Genomic DNA, 25,621 nt, shown 5'->3' on the forward strand with positions numbered 1-25,621 from the left:
GTTGCTGTGAAATAATGTATTTGTGGGTGTAGCATGTGTAGGTCAACTTGCCAGTTTTAGAAATACTGACAATGCTTGTGCTGAGCTAAGGAAATGCTATAATGTGATTTATTATAAAAATGATAGCGCTGTCTTATTGCCCACCCATAAAACTGAGTGTCATATGGAATGGTTAAGGCAGGTGTGAGAGGCCCCAGAGTATTCCCCAGGCTTGTGGATATGAGAGCATGTTTTGCGCCATGTCAGGCTCCCTCTCGCACGCACATAGACCAGTGCTGCAGCTTAATTGGAAATGCCTGGAATGAAATTCTGTGTATGGCCAGATCAGTGCAGTCAATTAAGGAACTCACCACTGCCTTCATGCAGGAGTGAATTACGTGGCCGTTTGCGCTGGCCTTTTTAGGACATTAGACACACCGTCCATTCCACCAAGCTAAGTTTGTGCCAAGACTACAAGGAGTTTTTTTTCCATTTACTGTGCTCTTGTAATGTCTCCAGATCTTTTTATAACCAATGATGAAACTTGCACATGTAGATCGCCTGGCTAGTGAGGATTAAATTTTAGGCCCCAGTGAGAGGATGTCCTGACTGGATCTGGAACGGTGTTATGATACTCTAGTGCCACATATCAGAGGTCGGTGGTTGGCCTGTGCTATTGATGAGAAGCAGGCTGATGTAATAAAGGATCTGGTCCCTCTGGCACGGAGATCAGTAGATAGTGAGTGGCCTGATGCCTGCTGTCTGCCAGAGCGGCTTTTTGGCATGCGCATATGCGTCAAGTACTTTGTTTGTGTAGGCTGTCTCTTGTGTTTGCTTTGCTGGCTCGAGTTTGTTTGCTGAATCTTAGGACATCTGTCGTAATTGTCAGTAAGTTGTGGTTACTCATTCATAGATAGAGATAGATACATAGACATAGATTGATGGAAACATACGTACGTACATACATAGCAACTGCCATTTACATTGTGAGCATGTTTCATGATGAATAGACCAATAGAAAAAGCTTTTTCAATTTTTTGACATTACATTGACAGATTTTACATTTTTTTTCGTCCTTCTCCCATAAGCTTATATTAGAAGAGCTAAAGGTTGTGCGGAATTCAGTATTTGCAACAGTCAAACCACTTATATTAACAAATGTGCGGATAAATTGCAGATTATTTATGCCAAAATATGATACAACTTGAGTCAGCCATTAATGGGATGAATGTGCATATAAATATTATACATGTGTATTTATTATTTTTCAGAAAGTCATTTGTGTAACATCTGTGATGCCGTTTGTTTTTCATTAACTCCAACGCTCCACCCCTCCCTCCCTGTTCCTCCAGGAGGCAGCTGTAGGGGCGTGTCCCAGCACTCTCTGGGCCGGGATCGTTTGGCTGGCTGGTGGGCGTGGCCGGTGGCGGGCTGGCTCCTCCCCCTCCCGGCGGCAGCGTGCGCTCCCAGCCGCCACCCTGCACCCCGCGCTCGCCCGGCCTGCGCGCCCGAGCCCATGCACCCGGCGCCACGCGTTCCCCCAACGCCATGTGCGTCCCGCATACCATGGAGGCGGGCAAGCACAGCACAGGCCAGGGCCAGGGCCAGGGCAGCCGTGGCGGCGTGCCGCTGGAGCCGTTCGTCCACCAGGTTGGCGGCCACACCAGCATGATGCGCTACGATGACCACACCGTCTGCAAGCCGCTCATCAGCCGAGAGCAGCGCTTCTACGAGTCGCTGCCCCCTGAGATGAAGGAGTTCACCCCAGAATACAAAGGTAAGCCAAGAGACATGGGACAAAGGGTAAGGGAAATAGTGAGTGCACGCTATGGTGACGATTGAAAGGTCTTCTTCTAGTTAGTCAGTTAGTTCTTATAGGCATTGATTATGGAAAAGTTGTGTCATCATTTACTTAAAATTAAAGTGCTGTGTGACATTATAATCATTAATATGCTTTAAGTGCACAAATGCTTGTTTGATGCTTATAAAGATATCGCTGTTGATTGAAAAAGAGAGGAGGTGGAGAGACATTGCAAACGAGTGCAGAAACGACTATAATGGCCTGTTGCTCAGGCTCTATTTTGGCACAGTCATGTGTATAGCCTTTTCTCAAGTTTATTCTCATAAGACAGCGGGGTTGGGGAATCTGTCACGGTTCTCTCCAGATGAAAGATGGTGTAGTTTGGGAGACTTGTCTGCACTGGATGGTGTGGTGTAGTGTCCGCACCACTGCGTATCCACATGATTGCAAGTAATAAATGTCATGTAGTGTCCGCTTGGCCTTAGAGCAACTGTTTAATCAGCATCTGATTCTTATTAAAAGCTGCTGAGCTGTGACTCTGTAATCCCTGTTGGCATGCATCAGGTCATTTTTAGACACTTACAGCAGCAGCTATTAGGGACAACAGATGTTGGAGTGCAGGCGAAAATGAGCCTCTTGGCTAAATATGGCATGTTTACAGAAATGGTTGTTAAAGTACGTGGTCCTTGTTATGCCAACGTCATAAAGTCTCAGATTCCCTTGCTTGTTTCCTGTGCTGCCCTTAAACACCTACTGTTTCCAATGTAGCTCAGTGAGCAGACCCTGTTGCCTGTGCTCACTCAGCTGCTGTCACGTCCTGCACGCTGCCCGTCTGCAAAACTTGGGTATGATGTCAAAGGTTCCTCAAGGTCCGCATATGATGTTCATGTGCGTTTATGTACCAAAAACAGTTGCTGATTTTTACATCACCATCTAGTTTCTCTTTATCTTTTAGAACTAAACTGGCTGCTTTTGTTCCTCTGCCTTCAAAGGGGGATTCTTTTTCCCCCTGTATGATTCAGTTGTTATGACGTAAACAAAGGCATTCAGAGTGGGTTGATGTGAAATGTTCTGTTCTTGAGAAACTTATCAGGACAGAATTATTTGTTGACAGTGGTGGTGATAGGAACCAGACGTCCATCTGAAGAGTTTAATGCCTCTGATTTTGATGCCGCTTTCACTCACAGAAAGTTATTACATTAAATTAAGAATACTTTGCCTGATGCCTGAGACAATGTTTTATGTTCATTTTGAGAGAAGGTTTGGCCCTAAAATGTGATGTGTAATATGCGTTAATAGCAGAGAGGTGCATACAGGGAGTTGTAAGACAAAACATTACTTGAAGATGTTTTTTCAGATTTACCACTATATTTCCATAATCAATATTACAAATAAGGAAGGCATGTTTCTGTTCACTGGTGGTTTTGAGTAGTAAATAAAATGACTATATTTGTGTTGTGGACATCCAGACTACCAGTATTTCTGTAACAGAGCATTTCTCATTATATACATGAACAATGCTCCACATACATACAGTGGTGTGAAAAAGTGTTTGCCCCCTTCCTGCTTCTTATTCTTTTGCATGTTTTTCACACTTAAATGTTTCAGATCACCAAACAAATTTAAATATTAGACAAAGATAACACAAGTAAACACAAAATGCTGTTTATAAATGAAGATCTTTATTATTAAGGGAAAAAGAAATCCAAACCTACAGGGCCCTGTGTGAAAAAGTGATTGCCCCTAAACCTAATAACTGGTTAGGCCACCTTTAGCAGCAACAACTGAAATCAGGCGTATGCGATAACTGGCAATGAGTCTTTTGATTCCACAACACTGGATGATCTCCAAAATCGCACTGAAAGAGCTGTGAGTACAGTGACACCCCACATGCTCAATCGAGTATGGGATGAATTTGACTATGGTGTTGATGTTGTCTGTACAGCTGGAGGAGGTTCATATTGAGCACTTGTAAAATTACATAATAAACTTTATACAGTTTTACAATTTACTGCATTGTTCTGTAATGATTAACAAGTGAAATGAATAATTTTGAAATCGTATGAATCTTTTTGAATCACTCTGCATAATCAGATTTTGTATATACATTGGCTGATTGGCTGCCCTGTATTGTACTTCTTCATTCAAAATGCAAAAACCAGTCTGGGCTTAAACATTTCTTATAACTTCTTTGTGATTGGGCGCGTCTAATTTACCGTAGATATGGATATGAGTAAATGTGATGGTTTCATAATGGGCTGTTTTGCAGCTTAATTTCCATGCACCTTTTGGACCGGTGACGAAACAGTCCATTTTGAAAGTTTAGCAATGTTTACAAACTACATCATTAAAGAACAAGAGGAAAATTCTATTTTCCATCATATGGGATCTTTGTAATAGAGACTGCAGGCAGAAGGGATCAAGGGCAGCTATGTTGCAGTAAAGCAGAGGAAGAGACAGGGTCATTAATCTAGACTTAAAAACACTTCCTCCAGCCTGCTGTTCATCCTCCTTATGATTTTGTTAAGGCCGAAGCCGCTCTGCTTTAGCAACCATGGAAAACAGATCACAGAGGGCCAGGTGCACTGCATAGAGTTGTTATGACATCCATTGTCAGAGTGGCTGAGGCAAAGCAGCGCCTGATGACTGATGACTATAACCTGGGTGGAATTTGTCTGTGTAACTGCCGGGCTGTTCCAGTACTTGTAGCGCCTGAGATTTTCACATGGAGAACACTCCGCTGTTTATCTGCAATGTGATCCTCATTGTTTCCCCCCTCTGTTTGTGAAGGGTACCAGCGTGTATTGCTATCAATCACTGTGCCTAATAAAAGCACTGCAATTGCCATTGCTCATGTCGTCTATCTAGGTTCCTGCTGATAAGGCAGTAATATCTCTCCGCATCGGAGTGTGCTGTGCTGCGGGACAACAGTTCGTGGGCACGCTTTATTTTGGTGTTCCTCTATAGCTTATCTACAAATACCTAAGCCATTAATTCTTTAAATTCTAGTCTTTTTAGGCAGTTGTTTGTCCTAAGACTTATGCAGTAAATGCTGTAAATTATTCAGTAACTGCTGAGAATCTAATTTGCAAAACCTACTCACCCCTTACAGCTGTGCTGCAGTCGTCTCTAAAGTAAAATTATCTTGTTTAAAAATTAGGATAATCTTCGATTGATGTGTTTTGAAGATAGGAATTAATTCTGAAAGACTACAAGTAATTTAGTGTGGAAAATGAGGGGCGGTTTTGAAGTTATGGTTGTTTAACATAAAGTTTGATGACATTTGAGGGTTAGTGCTAATGCTGTCTAGCACCACAGAGGTATTTACTAGCTTATAGATCAGTGGCTAGCAGTCAGGATTTGTCCCACAAGGATTTCCAGTATTAATGAGTTGTATTTGCGTAATGCATGGTTGGTATTGTTGTGAGAGAACATGAAAATAGTACAAAACCATTCTGTCAAATCTGGCTGAGGCTAAGCGGTGCAGAGCAAATAACATTTATTTGCTCGTTTTAGGCCAGAATGCCCTTTAATGTGCTGTCCTGCATACATTTCTACTGGGGTTTAAGACATTAACAAACTATCTGGTGAAACTCAATTGATGATCATCTGTATCTGGGTTACATTTGGGGTCAGGGTTATTTTGAGGTTGGGTTGAGGTTCTAGATTTAGCATATTATTTGCTCGTTTTAGGCCAGAATGCCCTTTAATATGCTGTTCTACATACATTTCTACTGGAGTTTGAGATTAACAAACTCTCTGGTGGAACTTAGTTGATAATCATCTGTATCAGGGTTACGTTTAGGGTTAGGGTTATGTTGAGGTTCTAGATTTAGCATATGCTGTTCTACATACATTTCTACTGGAGTTTAAGAGATTAACAAACTATCTGGTGAAACTCAACTGGTTATCATCTGTGTGAGGTCTACATTTAGGGTTAGGGTTATATTGAGTTTGGATTGAGGTTCTAGATTTAACACTGGGAAAAGGCTAAATTTAAGCGAGCCTCTACAGTGACCTATCAAAATAAAGTTACCTAATTTATTTCTGTGGCTTCTTGAAACTTAACAAAATACTTGATAGTACCTGTATCTACAGGTGAATTTCCAGTTTTGTTCATTGTTCACTGTTCATGACCTTCAAGTAGCTGTATTCAGTAGCATTGTTTATTTAGTTTTTTTCCCCTTATTCCCTCGGCACTGCTTTTCAAAATCATTTCTTTACCCTGCTTCCTGAAATTGCTAGCGTAGGCTGTCCCTGTTGAAGTCTATTGTGTTTGAATTGAATTTGAATCCTCCTGCTCCTGGTGAGCACGGTGCCGTCTGGTCGGTAGTCTAATATGTGCCAATTGTTTGTCCTTAACACGGAAGCGTACATGACATTGATCAAAGCTTGTCTCTCAAAGCCCGTTTAGCACCTGGCCTGTGCCCACCAGCACCCCGTTGTCACCATACTAGATTCACGACATGCTTTCCATATGAAGCTGCTCTTCCCTCATGCCGTGATTGGAGTAAATAAATACATACATCTCAAAACTCCTGACGCCTATTTCAGGCCTGGCTTGAGCAAGACCGCAGGTCCTGTTTTTTTCCGTCCTTTAGAAGCCATCCTTCGCTGTGCAGGCGATTAAAAATAGGGCTGTCCCCATGAGCTAAAGGCTTGGCATTGTTCGTGCATGACAGGGAGCTTGGAAGAATTGGTCGCAAACCTTAAAGGTATGTGTGAAATGAAGTAAAGAGCTATAAATAGGCAAAAGTGTGGGGGGTTGTGGTTAGAGGAGGCGCATGGATCAACTGAGGTGCAAACCGTGGCTGAAGTTTTGTTCCCATCCTGCGCCCATTCAGACAATACTGGTAAACACAGTGTGATTTGTCTTTTGAATGCTAAAAGGAGACCTAACGTCTCTGTCTTGTTTTTCCTCTGTACTTACATGCGTCTGGGGGGCGCTCCCAATCCCAGGAATTCGATCACGATAAGATGGCCACATGCACGCGGCTGAATGGTCCTGCTGGAGATGAAAGCAAAGAGCTTTTTAGGCCAAAACCGCAGCTGTGAAACAACAATTTCCGGTGGCCTCTTTTGAAGGTGTTTAATAGCCTAGTCATTATGCGGAGGCAGTTTTAAAGCTTTCAGTCTCATTTGACTGTGGCTGGTTTTCATTAGAAAGCATCTTGGCACCCAGCCACTCATGTAGTCAATGTTATACCCAATCACGATTGATCGTTTTAGTTCCTAGTATCATTTCACATGTCAGTGTCAGTTGTGTTATGGAAAATGTGGCTGAGGGACAAGCATTCCACGCATGTTTTGGCATCTTCTTTGCTTCATCTCCATCTTTTGTGTGTGTATACAGAGAAACATTGTGTACTTTTGTTCATGAAATCCAGAAATGCTGAAGAAGCCTCAGGACTATTTTGCACTTGAGAGCCGTTTTTGAACCTCATGTCATCTTGTCTTAGGTTTATTTTGGTAATGTACAAATGCTTAAGACTTTCTGGAAACCTGCTAGAGTTGCATGATACGGATATTGCGATTATATTGCTGAATATTGCAGTTGCAATATAGCTTGCAATAGGCCTGTGCCTGATGTTGGTTAAGAGTTACTGTGGTAACAGGCCCAGTGACAGTAAAACACATTTTTACTGCAACTAACAATTGTTCATTTATTGATTTATTTAATGCAAACTATAGCCAGACACTAGTATTCCCACACAGGAATGTAACTGAACCTTTAAACACATCCTACCACATTTATTGTACCTAACAGCTGTTATGATTGTACACACTCCAGGCAGGAATCATGCCTTTCCAAAAAGCCACATATGGTACAGTGTATGTTTTAGGACATCCTTAGATCACAGCGTCACGTTTCCAATATCAGACAAACCGTTTCAGGCCTTAGGAAAAACTCAGTTGTGTGTCAGGTTGTACGGTCAGGCTAGACTAAGCAGCGGCTACAGACACCATGGCATTAGATAGTAAAGCAAATAGCAAATTAAAGCGAATTTTAGAAATGACAATGTACTGCAACCACAACGTTTACTGAACTGTGCTGTTATGATCTTCTTGTAATGGTTTTATTGCTCCCACGCCTGCTTCAGAGTTAGGATCCCTCTCAAAATTTACTCTATAAATACTACCAGCTGTTGCTTCAAGACTCATAAGTGATGTTTTGGGAAGTATCAACAGATGTACCTACAGAAATGATGATGATGATGATGATGGTGATGATGCTTCCAGTAATTTTGAGACTGACACTAACTGAATCAGCTGTGGGAGCAAAAAAGTGTTGTGTTTGTTGAAGCTTAATCTTTGTCAAACAAGAAAAAATTCTCAAAGTTTGGAAATCCTTCTGGTTGTAAAGTCTCAGCACGCAGTTAACTCATTAGGACTGATTAGGCAGGTCAAGAACTGTCTGTAGGAACAGCCAGCTGATGACTGACCAGAGCATAATGAATTCTCTAATACTTCAAACCGTTGCTTGCACAAACAGCTATAGGCATTTTGAAAACAATTGCCGTGGACTGGTAAAGTTCAAATGCGACTCTGTGGTCTCGATCACCAAAAAAATCTTTATTGATAAAAAGAACGTCTTGCCAGCTTGCCATGAGGACTTGTCTGTTATGCTTTGCGATTATGTGGCAGTCAGTGGCACAGGAAACATTGCATGGTTGGATGGAAGAATGGATTCCACTAAATATCAGCAAATTCTGGAATTAAATTTGGCACATTCAGGTAAGAAACTCAAACTCAACACGGCAATGATCCAAAACATACCTCAAACTTCACCATGACCTGCATGCAAGCTGAAGCTTTAGGGTTGACTCTGAAAGTCCCCGGATTTGAACATCACTGCGGGTCGATCTTAAACATGCTGTGCATACAGGACAGCCCAAGAACTTCACAGAACTAGAGATGTTCTGAGAATAGAAAGACTCCTATCTGGCTGCAAAGGTATATTTCAAAAAGGAGGTGAGATCTGCCAAAGGGAGTGCTAGTAAGTACTGACTTAGTAGGCTGTCCAAACTCTTACTTTTGTAATCAAATTAAAAAGTAACTGTGCAGTAAGATTTGCAGAAAATTGTTGGCTGCAGAGGTTGTGCTGACTTCTCTTCAAAAATCAGTTAATGCATTGGTGGATCAATAATGTTAGACTGGCCTGCATTAGAGGTCTGCATGGGCGGGTGCTTCAGCTGCCGGTCATGTTCTCCTGGGCCCACAAAATCTAGTGTCGTTCTTGGCCCAGAAAGCCTAAAGTCTTTTGGAAAGATTTAGAAATCTTTTCCTTTGGTGACCATCATGTATGGCCAAAGCCTGTGATTTATATACTCACACTGTACAAAAACACTCGGTCTGACTGACATGACGTGACATGGGTGCTCACACTGTATGTGAAATGCAGCTACAATAAAGCTGTTTCATTCAAAACAACACGCTGCGCCTCCGATGTCCTGATAAAAACACTGGCTGAATCTCAAATGGCTCCCTGCTCCCAACATAGTGCACCACATATTAAAATTGCTGCTCCTGCACCCATAAAGTGCATCACATGTCTAATAAATAGCCTTCTGAGGTTCAGCCATGTGTGCACAGTTCCTTTCTGGACAAACAGTGCACTATTTTGGTGTAGAAGATTCAGCCATTGACAAACCACGACAACAGCTTTGCTAACTGTGCCACACTGTGCACTGAAGCTGAGGACCAGGCGGTGTATAGACAGCTCTACGAAGACAAAAAAAAACATTACATGTATTTATACCTCCCAGTTCAACTCAGTCAAACGGAGCAAAGTCCGCATACATGGACGCTGGTGTCACAAATGTGGACTAGGAGCGGTGGTTGTGATTGTGTGTTGTTTTGGCTGTTTAGACTGTGAAACAAGCGACCAAAATTTTCTGACGTCAGAAATCTGTCTGATTGTCCGACTGCTCAATCGGAGCTCGTTTGGGCAGTTAATCGGGCATCGTTTGCCCTCTCACACCACACAACAAACAACAGCCGATGAAGCTGAAATTCGTCCCGATCGTAAAATTCAGTCGGCTCCGACCAAATCGGGCTTAAAAACGGAATGACCCAAGCCCACCTGCCTGCTTTGGGCTATATTGTACCTCAGCTGCAAAAATAAGCATTTCAGTGTTGCAGAAATTAATTTTTTCGTACATATTTTGTGTATTTTTAGGCTGAACAAAACCGTATGAATCCATGTGACATGGATGAACTTGTGCAGATCTCTAGCCTGCGTTAGTGTCATGTAATGAAACAAGTTTGCTTTACGTATCAGTATTACAAAAGCCAATATCACAAGGATTATCAATCATTATGCAGCCTGAGAAACTGCTTAACTGGACACTGTATTCACCTACCACTGTATTTGATGCATGACAGCACTATGGAGACATCAAGCTGAGAGAGCTCTGCATCTTAAAGGCCTCTGCAAAACAAGCCAAATGCTAAATCCTTAATGTCCATTAAACTGAGCCCTTCCTGAATTAGCGCAGTGTTGCAGGAGCTTTATTTCGCTGGCTCATAAACAGACTCGGTCGCTAGCACACACACACACACACACACACACACACACACACACAGCCCCTGATGTAGGCTGGTCTGCTCTGACATCAGCACTGTCTCCATTCATTAGCTCCAGTAACTGAGCTGACATCACCAAGGAGGGATCAGTGAGCTAAAAAGGCCACCCTGTAGCTGCGAGTCAGCAGGATGATGCATGATTATTGGCCCCCCTCCTACCACCTTCTTGTGTTTCCCTCTCCCCCCCATGGCCCACCACACCCCAGCTTCTCCCCTTTCTCTTGACGTGAAACGTTTTACTGCACCATCAATCAGACTGACGTCATGTAGGAAACGTTTGCAGGCCTCCTTTCGGGAATACATGCCCCCTCTCAAAGCAAGGCTGCCAGTGGTGACTCCATTTAAAGTCCTAAATATTTCAAATGTGTGTTCACTCGCCAGGCAGCGTTTTGAATCCTAATCCTCATATACTATATTTAGTGTTCCTGCATTGTTGCTTTATTCACAACAGTGTTGTATGCCTCAGACTCCACTGTGCTGGAAAGTGAGTGAATGTTCTTTGTGCACCTGTTAAAGCACAATGCAGTGTTCTTGCAGGTTATATTTTGGTCTTATGTTCTCATTTTGTGTACTGTTGCTATTGTAATTGTCTTTGGCTTATTGAAAAGCTCTATATGTTGATATTATTAGTCGACAGAAGTTTAAACAGTAGTACAAAGCAGTTCTATCTGTTCTTTTGTCCTTTTTTATCCGCAAGTGTCATACAGTGTCTGAGACCACATAAGCAAGTCTAATTGAGATTGCTTTACAACTTTGACACAAATTAATATAGGGATGTAAAATATTAGCCATTATCCAACAATTATAAACAACTGATCAACCAATACTTTTGGTTAAAAAAAAAAACATTCATCTTACTTTATTTCCAACAAAGAACAATTCCCATTTATATAGGCAGGTATATCATTCAGGTTGTGGGACATTTTTAAATTTTACACATGACTCTGCAGTTGGCAGCTGAAGTGTGCAGCTAAAAATAGTGGTGTTCGGGCTACTTTTCCAGAGGAGCAAACATCCACAAGCAATAAGACTGACTATTTCATTCTCCGAGAGAAAGTGTGACGCACCAAATGTGAAGAAAATCAGTCAGAAAAGAATGTGATGGAGAGTGATGGCTCAGAGTGCAGCTCATCAGATTTCAGAAGCTGTTGTTAAATTGATATTTTGAAGGGTTGCTTTTTTTATTTTGCCAAACCACTCATGCTCGTAGGTATATTTAGGTTTTTCCATCTGAATTTTCCATGCCCAAATCGGAAGGCAAATTATTCAGTAACTGCATGAAAAAACTGTGAAGTTTTATTTTTTTTGTAAAAGTTCCCCTCAAATTAACAATGTTTTATGCTCATAAACATAATGCTATATGCTTACAATCTACTGTTGAAAGCCAAAAATCTTGCATGCTCTTTGTATTTTTTTGTAAAAGTAATTTTTATAGAGCATTTCACTGAAGAGACGCCATCTGAGATCCAGTTTCTTGCTCAGATTTGTGGAAAAATGGGTCAACTTTGAGTAGAAAAACAAAGTTGTGAGTTCAGCTTCTTTTATTATAAGGGTTTAAAATTACAGTACCCATCTATTTGACTGGAAAGAAGACAGTTACTGCTCTCATATGACCCCCACCTTTTGGATGAAGCTTATAAAATATGCAAGTTATTAAGTAAAGAATATAACAGTGCGTTTTGGAACCACCGGTGGTCCCAAGGAGTTAAAGAGGTTAATGATTAATGTTTGACTAATGACTGATAATCTGTTAATGAACTGTTACGAATTAGCCATAATTCACATCCCTAGTTTGAGACACGGGTCTAATTTAGACATACTGTTGGCATTTACTTGTTGACCACTTTCGCCTCGTAGCTCCAGTGCAAAACTAAAGAAGCAATCTTTGGACACCGTGTCAAGCTGATGTTTTGAGTAAGGGGAACATTGTGAATGTTTTGTGTTTACCAAACTATTCCTTTACTACTACTTTCTTCACATTCTGCTTTCTATCAGAGCGCAACCTCTTACGTTCACATAAAAGTTCTGAATCACGATTCATTTTTTTTAATCCACTGACATTAAATCTTCCTTGTTTACTTGTCCTGTGCAGGTGTGGTCCTGGTGTGCTTTGAGGGAGACATGGACGGCTACATTAACCTGGTGGCGTACCCGTACGTAGAGAGCGAGGGCCTGGACCACGAAGAACTGCCTGAGAGGGACCAACCGCGGCGGAAACACTCACGCCGCAGCCTACACCGCTCCAGCAGCGACCACAAGGAGGACCGGCCGGCCCACGAGAGCGACAGCAGCGAGAAGTAAAGCTCTACTGACTCCCAGTGCTTCTGTGGTTCCAGTACCAGTGTAAAGTTTGGACACACCTGATTGGAGTCTGTGTTTATTAAGATATGCAGTACAGTATCAGCTTTTGATATTTTATTTGATAAAAATGTCTTCAACACACAATTAAAAACTATTCTATTTGAGGTCTGTCTTAGGAGACATTTGAATTCTCAAAAATGTTTGTGTATAAAACTCTTCTGCATTTCTCTAAGCCTAGAATATATAACCAACTTATAAAAAAGCCCATTTTCTGCCCACTTTACACTGGTAGGATGCACCCAGATGCCTAGTTCTGGTCATTAGCTACAACTCTATCCAAAAGATTTTTAACGCTTCAAAAAGTGTTATTAATTTCAACAAAACTTTTTTTCCATTCAGCTTCTGAAAAGTTGTTTATTGATAACTGAAATGTTGCGAAAACCTACTTTGGAAACTTTTTAGGAGGGTAAAATAGCACAAATTTAGTGATGTGACAGATTTCCCTCACATGCTTCTTACAACACACAAACAGCATGGTGGAGAGGCTGAGCTGGACTGCTGCCACTTTTCTGCTCTTACAGAGAGAGACATCCAGACGAGGCTACAGTCTTCCTAAATGGAAAGTGCTCAAACATTTAATGGCAGAGAAACATGATAATTTTACTCCTTTTCATTTTATCGCTTGTTTTGCGCAGAAAGCTATAGCTAATGACAGTGGTTTCCATGAAAGAGGGCGAATTAGACTCTCAGAAACCTTTTTTTCTTTCTTTTCGACAATGTTTTGAAATCATTACAACCTTGCTTAAAATAAGGAAGGTCTTTCTTGAGTATGTGTGTCCAAACTTTTCACTGGTACTGCATGTGAAAGACCAACCGCAGCATCCTCATGTTGATGTATTTAGTGCACTAGTTCACATGTTCAATGGCCTTTTCTATTGATTAGTACAGCTAAAGCTGAACAGGCCAGGCAAGCACAAAAGCATTGATCGTTACAGCCGATGAACATGCACTGAGGGTCATCAGTTAATTTATTGTGCTATTAACTCTCAGTGTTAGAGGGCAGTGTACTTCCATACAAGGAGTTGCAGTGTGCGATCACCACTGCTGTGCTTTGTGTAGAAGAATGATATTCCTCTGTGGTTGTGATGTAACCACACAAACCTCTGGGTTGATGTGATACAATTGCCTCAGGCAATTTATGCTTTGTGATATTTCTGTGGAAGAGCACAGCCACAATAGTGCAACTCAAAACCAGATCGTTGCGTCTGCTATGTTCAGAAAATCCTTTATGCTCCATGGTAGAGTAGCTGTTACACCACAAAAATACATACAATTTTGACTCTAAAGTCTGAACAACTCTGAACACTTCAGCTGAAAACATGTATTACTCTGTAACAATACATGATTGAAATGCGCTCAGCAAACACTGAAGTGAACACAAACTCTTTCAGTAATTCATATTCAGCTGCTTCATCTGGATCAGTATACTCCTGGCATGTGATCCACCCTACACTTTCAAAGAATGGGAGTTTGTCATGGTTGTTCACAATGCGGAGTCGATGCATGAGCACCTAATGTGGTTCTGTATTCATTTAAATGCTTAGTTTTGCAGTTTTGCTCTCCTGTTTTTAGACCTGGGAAGCAGTTTTCAGCACCTGTGTCACGTGTGGTACAGCCTCAGCAATATGCTGCTGAAGCAGGAAGGTCTTCTAACTGTGCAGAGACATTGTGGATGTGGGTCATTCAATTTGCATTCAGCACAGTGATTCATCAGTATCAGTGTTTTGCCAGCTGAGTCTGGTCACATACTCCGACCTTAAGCATTCAGAGCCAGAGCACACAAAGTAAATCTTTAGTCAAACCTCGTCTAGTCAAGAGACGAGGGCTTTTTGAACAGAATACAGCAAAGCTGTTCATAGCAACGCGATGAATCCAGCAGCTGCTCACATTCAGCAATATCATGCTGTGGCACTGAGACCTACAGATGTGCCGATGCTATGATTAGTTATTGAACTGTGATTGTTTTGGATTTTGCATTGATAACTTGAACCCTTGCTTTAATATGTATATCAGTCTGTCTATCTGCCTGTCTTTCTGTGTATTCCTACCTACTACTGTAGTTTTATCAATGTGGATGAAGCACTTACCTAAAAGTCACGGAAAACTGAATGTTTCTTGCTTTTTGTTTTATTTAATGTGGTCTCAAAAAAAATTGTAGTTTCTAAATATTCACTCCCCAGTCCATACAGTCCTTAAGGGGAAAGTAAGCTGCAGAAACAGCATGTTTTGAAGTTATAAAGAGCATTGCAGCCCAGACTGAACAAGCAACAATGAAAAAACCAAACACTCCCATTATGATCAATGAACCTGACTACACCAGCTGCGAGCACCAGAGCACGATGTGGTGCGATGCCGTTTTACCATTTTAAAAACACATATGAGGAGAAACTCATCCATGAACTGGAGAATCGGAGGGATCTCTACGAACCCTTCTGTAAATATTCTAAGGATTACAGGTACAGTTAAAGCAGTAACAGCCACCAGCAACAACAGTAAAAACATATTTCCCACAGTTTTCTCAGACGTTTTATTGATTTATTTGCTGCAGACCATGGCAAGACACTAGCATTCCCACACATAAACATGATTTAACTTTTAAACGTGGTCAGTGATGTAATTCAGCATAATTACCAGATGGTTTTAGGCTACGTTCACATTACAAGCCTCATTGCTTAAATCCGAATTTTTGCTTAAATCTGATCTCTCTGACACGATGGTTCACACTCATTTAGGTAACTAATTCAAATCTGTCAATATGACCGAACCGGCGTCCTGAAACGACCCGCATGCGCACATCCTACTCAGTAACGTCACGTGAATGAATCACGTGCATCATCAGCACAAACTAACGAGCAGAACGAGCTTCGCTGAGAAGATAATTAACTCTGATCAGCTCTCAGCTTCATTATCAGAGCGAGACGAAGGAGAAAAAGGTGAGACGTGTTGCTTTTCCTCCGTTTACAGGCTTTAACTTCTGTTCGCTGCTGCTGCCATGGTAATGCTGAATGAAGGCACACGTGAATTCCGATCTGAGCGTCACATTAAGGTCACATGGTCACGAATCTGATACGTATCCGATCTAGGACCACATATGAAAGTGGCTCATGTCAGATTTGAAAAGATCAGATTTGCGTGTCCACACAGCTCTGAAAACATCATATCTGGGTCACATTCGGGCAAAAAATCAGATTTCAGCCCCTTCAACCTGGTTATGTGAACGTAGCCTTAGAAACTCACTGGAACACACTCTGGTTCAGACCACTGCAGAAAGCAGTTTTCATGGCCGAATTGCAACACCAGCTTTTACTTGACTGCATTATCAATGTTCTTGACAAAGAGAGAGCCTTGTTTGCTTCTGCATCTACTGTAGAGTTAAGCTCTGTCTCAGAATTACCAAAAAGTTTCAGGGGTGGGAAAAAGTCCCTGGTTTAGCCATTCACCATGGTTATTTTCCACACAGTAACCTGAATAAGAGGATTCTGTTATGAGCACAGGTCTGCTCTTGGGCTTTACTAAGAATCCAGAGTTTAATAGCATCATTATGCCAGAATTTTTTAGCGTTACCATTTACGATCCAGTTATGATTTCACTGAATTTGTGACACAGATTGTGCCCCACAGAAACCCAGCACATCTGCTAAGGCAATGTGACCTCCAGTGACTCAGTCATTTAGAATCCTAAACTTTGAGGTTTGTTTGTGGTGAGTCTAACCATGTCTGCATTTCTTTCTCTGTATTCTCAGTCTGCAGGAGCTGAAGAGCCCACGGCTAGACCTCCAGATCCACTCAGACGTGCCCTTCCAAATGCTGGATGGCAACAGCGGCCTGAGCTCGGAGAAGATCAGCCACAACCCCTGGAGCCTGCGCTGCCACAAGCAGCAGCTCAGCCGTATGCGGTCAGAGTCAAAAGAAAGGAAGTTCTACAGTATCCTACTTTACATGTTTACTAAAGTGCTCTGTAACGTTCTGTAATGTTCATATCGTAGCTGTAGTCACTGACAGGTTGTGATACAATACAGGAAGCGTTGGGGGCTTCTGGGGGGCTCTGACAGAACTTTGAATGATGGCGGTGCAAAGAGCTGCACATTAACCACAAGTCTGAAAAATTGGTTAAACAAGTAAAAATCATCAGGTTAATCGATCACAGATACAGTCGTTAGTAGGAGCTGTCCGTCTGAGACGTAGAGTTAGAGGCCACAGAAAGAAAGGGCAGTTTTTTCTCAGTGTGGCAGAGATGTATTTTGTTTTCCTCTTGTTTTTGTTTGTTTTTGTTTTGTTTTGCTGAATCAGATCACAGAGATTTCCATAACAAGCTTAGTTCCAAATCAGTGCACAGATGTTGAGACATTGTTTTTCTCCAAAGCCCTCATGTCGCACTGGAATTTCACAGTAAAGAGAAAGACAATGGGGGGAAAAAATGGGCCTTTCTGTCCCTTTGTGTTGTCTCCGAGGTTAGAGGCTGCTGAGACGAGGGATCAGGTTCAGCTCATACCTGGTGGTCCCCTATTATTGTCTGAGTAAACTTGACCCTTCCCTGTAGCCCTGCTTGTCAAAGGCAAACATTATGCCCCACACAGCTGCAGAAACTAGAGACGGGCCAGATTGGATTTTCCGCTGTGCTCACACATTCCTGCCTTGTTTAGTTTTTAGCCAGAGGAGAAAAGAGGAAGTCAACACAGGTGACCACCCTCTGCCGCGCTAATTCTCTGATGGCCTGCATCCCCAGATGACCGACTGGAGGCACCACTTGGGTTCGATATTAGCATTAGGCAATTAAACTTATTGAGAGTGCCCCAGAAAGCAGGAATGAAATAGGTGTCAGTTTGTTCTCATTTCTAAATGACAGTATGTGGGTTATTGGAGTACCGTGTTAGTAGTTCTCTACTGCTGGAAGTTTCTATGGGGTATTTAGAATCAAGGACTTGTTCTCCAGTGATGTTTCCATGATGCTGAGCTACATTTGAAATCTAGTCACTGATAATGTGTGTTTGAAGTTATTTCTCTTGTTTCACCACTGTTGTTTAACTGGGTACCAGTTCCTTAACCCTGTATCCTCTCAGAATTTCTCCTGCTTGAGAACGTGGTGCACCACTTCAGCTACCCCTGCATCCTGGACTTGAAGATGGGCACGCGGCAGCACGGGGACGACGCATCCGAGGAGAAGGCCGCTCGCCAGATGAAGAAGTGCGAGCAGAGCACCTCCGCCACTCTGGGTGTGCGGGTATGTGGGATGCAGGTGAGGATAACTTTTCGTATTGTAAATGTTTTCTTCACTTTTCTTGTGTTGGGAGAAAGTTGCTTGTGCATGGGCAGTTCAAATTAGATCAAATGTAGTGTAATCTGGTAAGAATTAGTCAATTGTTTACTTTTGTCGAGGCAAGGCACCACAGGCAGAATTGCCGATTACATGTCGCTGTTGTTGGAAGAAAACCTTGCATCTCCAAAATGATGACTTTACAGGAAAAGGAAAAAACCTACTTTACTTTTAATGTAAGTCAATGGAACCAGACTTTTTTCCAAGTCATTTAGATCTGTTTCTTTTGGTCTATTCAACATGAAATTACACAATTACACACAATGTAAAGGGTAACAGGTATTTTCGAATTATGTAAAAAACTGGAAAACGACAAAAATGGAGATTATGAGGTTTTCTTCTGACAGCAGCGATACAAAACATGTCTTCTCTTGAACTGTGCTCATAAAAATGTTAAAACTCAACAGAAATGTGTTTATTTCAGTGTGTTTAGTCAATTTGCGTTCACTGGCAAATTAATTAATTTATTTATTTAAGTTAATTTATTACCTTTCATGAGCGCTTAACTCAGCCACAGTTTGCGTGTCCATGCCATGTTATTTATCACCTAAAAATCATTTCCTGTAGAATATAAATAAAGTTGTGTGTCTGTTTCCTTTGTATGAGTGACAGCATTCACACAAATGGTGCATGTTCCCTAAGATCTCATGGCGTAATGCAGTTCTGAGGCAAGTTCTTAAACTCTGAATCTCAACTGGAACACCAACATGGTTTTGTATGTTCGTGCCTAAACATATTCTGAGGGATATTACAGAAAGATTAGAAACGTTGCTCATTGCTGTTTAAAGGAAGTGTGAGGACATTATGCAATTCTGACATTCTAGACATACCCGAAGCTTCATACTTATGCACAAATGTGGTTCTACTACTTCTATGCATGCAGTCCCCTGGTCTGTTTGCAAAAGAACTTGGCACCAGTGTCTATGCATCCAATTCATAGTCATAAAACTGTATTGTATTTGGATCTGTGCTGAAAGTTTATGTGTATCTGTGCGGTTAAAATAGCTTCAGACACATTTAAGAATAAAAAGACTGGATACCAAGTCATGGCCAGCAAAACGCACATCCTGTTAACTGCTTGTGTGCAGTGTTGAACCCATGTCCGCTGCTTTGTTGAGGACAGTTTGGTGCTTTGGTCAGGCCCCTGTGCAGGAAGTGGCTTTCACTAATGGCTTTCCTGTTTTCTATCTCTAAAGCCTTGACAAGGCCTGTGAGGTGAGGAATCAGGCCCTTGGGCTGAGTGACGTTTCTCCTGTAATAGCTGCTCACTTCACTCTAACTTCTTGTCTTACTGATACACTGATACCTTTATCTGCATTGAAAGACCTGCAGTACAGAACTGCTGGTCCAAAAAAAGCCTAGTCCCGCTGAGCTGTGGTATTGATTGATGAATGTAAACATAGCTGTGACATTAGTACATTGTAATTTGCTTCAACAGTGATTGCATGGTTTTAGTCCCCTTTGTTGTGACTGTGGCTTGAATCTAAATATTTGAGAGCTGTGGCTTTTATTTCAGTCCTTATCTTTGTCACACTTGGTGCCCTGCTGCTTATCTGCAAACGCTTACTGCTCATCTACAAATGCTTAAACTGGTAAATTGATTATCAACAGGGTTAGGATTAGATTTTGGGTTAAGGTAAAAGATATTAGGTTTACAGAAATGTGATCTAACGTGGATTTTTATTTTGTTAGGTCACAAACTACCATTTTGGGCAAATATACTTAGTGTGTTCTAAATGCACATGATTGCGCAAGAAGTATCACAGTGCATTCAACAATAAGGGCGGCATTGGGTTTCTTTGATATAGTGATGGGAAACACAGTAGCACACAGAAAGCTCTAATTCCACATCTTGGCCCTTTGATCAACATGGCATTGTAGCTACTCTGGAGTAGCTTTTAATGGAGTAGAGGAGACATCGAAGATCCCTGAAGATACTTTTCCACCTTGTGGTACTGTGCAGTTACAGATCTGTGATGTCGTATTTTGCTGAGATTTCCACTGCCAAGTAACCCATACTGTGCTGAATTTGGTTACCCTTTTTTTTATGGGGTTACCAAGACCCAATCCCATTTCACCTCTCACCCCTACCACTTAGTCCTACCCCTCTGTTTTGCACGTTCACGCCTAGGGGCAGGGTGTCCCTATTTTTGTTGAGATAGAGGGGTAGAGTGAAGTGTTAGGGCTACATGGCCCTCCAAACAGAGGTTTTTTCAGAGACTCACTCCAAACTGAGTGTTATGAGAAAAAGAGAAAAACCCACTAGATGGCGGCACAAGCTGCCAAAGAAACCCACAAATGTGAATATTTTCTCAGTTAAAAAGTGATGGTAACCATTGTATTATCTTAGTTTAATGTTGTTTCAAAGTAAAGGTCCTTTTCTTCATAACAAGCATAAAAAAATCGCTAATAGTATGTTAATGTCTGGGTAGCTAGCTAGCTGAATTTCCTGTTTCAGCTTAAATAGACGCCTGAGGTGCCTCCATTTAAGGTGGAACAGGAAAATGTGAACAAGAAGCTGGCGAATAGTGAGGTTGCTGAACTTTACCCTCCTCTGCTGTCGCTGCAGACTGGCAGGGTCGCCTACAGAGCAGCGCTAGTAGCTTTTAATGAAGTAATGCTCTTTTTTTATTTGAGGGTTCCATTTCATAGGGGAAGATTTCGACCACTACCCCTTTGTAACTCAGTTCCGAGGGGCAAGATGACATTCAAAAACAAGGGGTAGGGTAAAAATAAGAAATGGTATTGGGCCCAAGTGTACCGAACCAGGATGTATAGGTGGCGCTAGAGCTAAAAAGAGCACAGACCGTTGATGTTGGTTCAGTTATTACAGAATTGTCACACATTTGTCATTCGAAATCAGCAAGCAGCCATTTTTTTTTTTAAGTAATTTTTTTTTAGTAAAAACTAAATCTTGAAGCTCCTCTATTGTTGCTGCTGTCATTTGTGTTTACTGTAAACACAAGCCTCATGTAAGAAATCATGTGACCAACACAACCTCTAGAAAACTCTGCCTACTTTCACAGGGACCATTATGCGATGGGGTAATCGGCGCTGATACTCAACCATGGTTCAGATAGCTCTGGATCTGGATTAGTAATGGTACCATGACGTGCTCCGCTGTCCATGAAAAAGATTTGTTGTTGATGAGATGTTAGCTAGAGATAGGCTCAAAGACAAGGTTCAATTATATCTCTTCTTTGCCCTGCAGGTGTACCAGATGGACACGGGCCATTACCTTTGCCGCAACAAGTACTACGGCCGTGGTTTGTCCATTGAGGGCTTCCGCCACGCACTCTACCAGTTCATGCACAACGGCACCCAGCTGCGCAAGGACCTCTTTGAGCCCATGCTGGGCAAGCTACGCAGCCTCAAGGCCGTCCTGGAGCGCCAGGCCTCGTACCGCTTCTACTCCAGCTCGCTACTCATCATTTACGAGGGCAAGGAGCCCGAGCCAGCTGAGCCTCCCTCGGAGAAGGAGCCTCTGGCTGGTCAGACTGCCCCGGACCCGTCCCTGCTCATCCAGGAGCACACCCCACCTCTCCCTCCTCTTCCTCCTCCTCCTCCTCCTCCACCGCCTTCGGACCCTCATAGCCGCCCTCCACCCAGTGTGGACGTGCGAATGATAGACTTCGCCCACAGCACCTTCAAAGGCTTCCGCGATGACCAAACGGTGCATGACGGACCCGACCGAGGCTACGTTTTCGGACTCGAGAGCCTCATCAACATCTTGGAAGCGATCCGGGAGGACAACCAGTAGCCGAAGCCTTCCCCTCACCCCGTCGTCTCCGCCCACCCAGCCATAAACCCCACCTCCTTCCTCCCTCTCATCCTCAATATTACTGTACTCTTGATGTGATCGCAGAAAACAGTAGTAACATTTTTCTGTGAGAGAACGGCACAGTGGTACATGCAGGAGCCAGGGAGAGGAGCAGCCTCCGTTTCTTTCGGCTACTGGCAGTCACACCATGAGGGTTTTTTTTTCAAGCTTCAGGGGGAGAAATGGAGGTGACCTCTACAAGGGTCTTTACTCGGCCCCCACCTTCAGGACAGAAATGGCAGGAAACGGCCCCCTCGAAACAGGAGAGGGGCACGCTTTTTTGTGTGTCCTGTGGATTCGTCGCCACCATGTGGCCAACCGAAGAATTGCAGTCAAGATAGGATTTTTAAGCAGGCAGCCACAGCTCAGGGCAAGTCCAGGGTCAGGTCCTCTTTACAGTTTGGGGGTCGGTGCAGGGAAAGCGTCCGTCTGTCTGTCTGTCTGTCTATTTTGTATGTACGTGAGTAAATGTATGTGTGGAGGATAGAGATGTGGTGGCTGGGGAGTACATGTGAAACTCCCCACGTCAGTATTCCTACAGGGGCTCAAAAAAGGGAGCAGGTTTTGCTCATTTATTGTTTGCGAAAGCTTTACTGTAAAATAAGGGGGGGAGGCCCATCAGGCCCTGCCTGTTCTCCCTGACAAAAAAAGAAGGTGAAGCCCACCTTTTGGCATCAGTTACCATGCACAGCCTTGCTGTGTGATAATCCAGTTTGAGGTCACATGCTTTTTAATTTTTAACTTATTTTGTTTTTTCTTTCTTTCTTTCTTTCCTGTTTTTTAATGTTGCTGTTTCTGTTGCCATCTTATCCACTTCAGTTAGAGTCAGCGTTGCATTTTAGCATTGTGCTCTTTCATTTTGCTTATTCGTTTTGTATTAAGGTCTTTCTTTTTCTCTGGTTTATGGTAAGGCAAGACAGTCCTAGGCATGTGTTTTGGGACAGCACACGTATATCCGTAGACCTTTTATGTCACCTATGTTGTTTAAAAGGCTCTTTCGGTCAAATATGGTTATGCTGAAAGTAAACCATCCTATCTTTTGCGCTGTAGATTGTGTTATCAACACATCATCCTGCAGCATGGTTCTTTGAGTTTCTTTACCTGCATTTTTCCCCCCAGGCCTTCATTTTTATTTTTAACTTTTCATAAATTATTCACACCGACTCACAGTGAACCTTTGTCCACCATCAGCACATGTAGCAATGCGATTCAGAGGAGGAAAAAAAAACAAATATGAAGAAACATAATGTCACCTTTCCTCAGCCTTTTAGCTCGTCGTGTCCCCTTACCGTCACTGTGGGTGGAGAATTGTCTCCTCGTAGTTAAACGTGGTTAGGGTGTTCTCTGTGTAGGTGGAACAATTGCACTGTAGCCATTGCCCTTTTTTAAGACAAGTGGGTTTATTTTTTTCTCCCCTTTTTCCCTCTCTGGCACATCACAGGCCCCATTGGGTCATATTTTTGTAATAAAAATGCAGTTACATGCATATTGTATTGATATTACCAGTGTAGTATTGTTATTAGATTATGACACCCCCCCACTACCATGAAGGTACTGCTTCTATTATTGTAGATATTGTTGTTATTATTTTTTCTTTCATGTCAGTGACTCAGAGTGGTCGGCCATTATGTGTCTAGATTAGATGAGATCTTTCCAGAAAAGGAGTTTCATAGAAGTCGTGTCGTCATTCTGTACTGCTAAAGCAAACAGAAGTGTTGTACACCCTCTGCTTTTGGCTGGATGGACATTTTTACTCCCAATGTCGCTGGATCCTGTGATTTATGAGGTCAGTATGGAGTCGAAATATGAATATTGCTATGCGCAAGTTAACGCTAGTAAGACAACCACACCAAAATACCCCAAACACAAGCTTTGTCAAATGCGGTAGTTCAGTTGATTTGGTAGTGGTAGTCTACGGTTTGTATTAGGGATGTGCATGTCCACCGAATTTTGAAATTTGAGTCAATGTAATCGGCGAGTACTCGGTTAACCACATGGAAGAGGAAATAAAAGGACTTTGGATTAAATTAATGTCATGCTGTCAAAAACATTTCCAAGGGAAATCTGTAGATTTTAGATTTTTTGGATGAGTAGAGACTTCCTCTTCAAGTGAGCTGTGTGCCAACAGAGAAACATGCCTTCACTGTTTCTGGACCTAGATAATGTTAGCTTAGTTAGAACCTAAAGTGTAATATAATACACTTACTTACTCACGAATGCGAGCAAAAGTCTTATTTTACTTGACTGTTCAACCATAAAATGGTTGTCTTACAGAATTTATAGTTCATTTTCTGTCTTAACACGTAACGTGTAACAAACACCAGCCAAATAGTGAGATCAGTATTGAGTATTGGCTCTTTGAGTGGTCAACCGTGTACTTGTGCAAGTGTGTACATCCACAGTGAGTAGCTGGCGTTGTTATGTAGGCCTAATTGTGTTGAAGTTTAATACTAAACTAACTTTTCACGCAGTGTCATTTCAGTGCAGCGTTACCTCACTAAGCGACCTCGTAATTCTGAGATTCCAGTGATGTTTGGGGGAAAATGTACACAGGACAGAAACAACAGCTTTGTAACGCTTTGTTTAGTGTAGAGTGGGATACCAGCGACTTTTTGAATATTGTTTTTATAGAGCAAAGCAGTTTAATACCGATGACTTCAGAGGTGCACTGGTGAAATGGTTTCCATCTTATGTCTCTTGGCTCCACCAAAGACAAACAGAGCCTTTAGGAGTTTGCACGTTTCTTCAACAGTTTTCAGGTATAAAATCTCCATGGAAAGAGAACTAATTCAAATTTAAGAGAAAGAAAATTGATTTAAACCATGAAATGGTTTAAATTAATTAGAAGCATAAATGCCATTGATGTGACATCCTCACATCCTCGTATATAAAGTAAATGACTGTGTAAAGTCCATTTTACAGCGTATATTCTTACTATTACTAATTTATGGAAAAAGTTTGCATTGACAAAACAATCAAAGTAGGATCTAATCTAAATGTACGATGTCTTTAAAAAAATCTCTCCTGTTTGCGCTGTGTGGTTCATCCTGGTCATGAAAAATGACTGAATTGTTTGCCCCACTTTAAAATGTTTTGTGAATTCTTCCTTGAAGGAATAGTTCAGTCATGCTAATGGGTGGCTGCTAGCTTCTGTTTACTGTCAGCCACATTAGCATGTTTGTGCAGTTTCTTGAAGGTTCTTTAAGGTCCTGCAGTGTATAAGTGCTAATTAGGATGCAAAACTGATTCTAGATCAGCACTGATAGCTCTGGGCCTTGATTACTGTACTGTTTAATGATAATACTGGTCTGTTTTAAAATCTGTTCTGTGCCAGAGCAGGAGAAAGGAGCGCGACTAGCAAAAAGGGAATTTTGCAGTCCATTGTGTCTGTCACAGGGATCGCGATGAAGTCCACACGGCCTCCTCTGTGGCTCATGTTCTTGGTCTTTCCATAGATGTGAGGTAGAACCTGTAGAGAAAAATCTATTATCCAAAAAAGTATTCTTTTTTTTTCCCCTTTTGTTGTTGTTGCATGGATGGATATTTTTTTAAGACAAATATAAGACATATTTGAATGTGAGTTATAAAACATTTATTTAAGAAAACTGTTGTCTTGCCTTGTTTCTTTTTGTCTTTAATGAATTGACGGAATCAGTAATAATCATATAATTGAATGCAAAAGTTTGGGTGCGCTGGGTCAAATTACTTTGTAGAGAAGTGAAAATAAGCTAACGTGCTCTACCACGATGACACGCGTACAT

The 25,621-nt window shown here is 41.9% G+C and overlaps 1 protein-coding gene across 1 annotated transcript; it reads left to right on the forward strand.

The window, feature by feature from the left end:
* Nucleotides 1-1,527: 1,527 nt before the first annotated feature.
* ip6k1 (inositol hexakisphosphate kinase 1) lies at nt 1,528-24,600 on the forward strand. The gene is made up of 5 exons (XM_036559509.1): nt 1,528-1,756; nt 12,459-12,663; nt 16,470-16,651; nt 17,787-17,962; nt 21,252-24,600. Exons 1-5 carry the CDS (start codon nt 1,528-1,530, stop codon nt 21,798-21,800), a joined length of 1,341 nt encoding a protein of 446 aa, XP_036415402.1. The 3' UTR covers nt 21,801-24,600.
* The last annotated feature ends 1,021 nt before the right edge of the window (nt 24,601-25,621 follow it).

Source organism: Colossoma macropomum, unplaced genomic scaffold, assembly GCF_904425465.1.
Source record: "Colossoma macropomum unplaced genomic scaffold, Colossoma_macropomum, whole genome shotgun sequence".
Classification (NCBI taxonomy): Eukaryota; Metazoa; Chordata; class Actinopteri; order Characiformes; family Serrasalmidae; genus Colossoma; species Colossoma macropomum.

What these genes read in the sequence shown, in the direction of transcription:
- ip6k1 (XM_036559509.1), top strand. Translation starts at nt 1,528, where the DNA reads ATGTGCGTCCCGCATACCATGGAGGCGGGCAAGCACAGCACAGGCCAG. An exon ending in AAAAGAAAGGAAGTTCTACA is followed by an intron (nt 16,652 to 17,786) that starts GTATCCTACTTT and finishes GTATCCTCTCAG; the next exon opens with AATTTCTCCTGCTTGAGAAC. An exon ending in TGCGGGTATGTGGGATGCAG is followed by an intron (nt 17,963 to 21,251) that starts GTGAGGATAACT and finishes TTTGCCCTGCAG; the next exon opens with GTGTACCAGATGGACACGGG.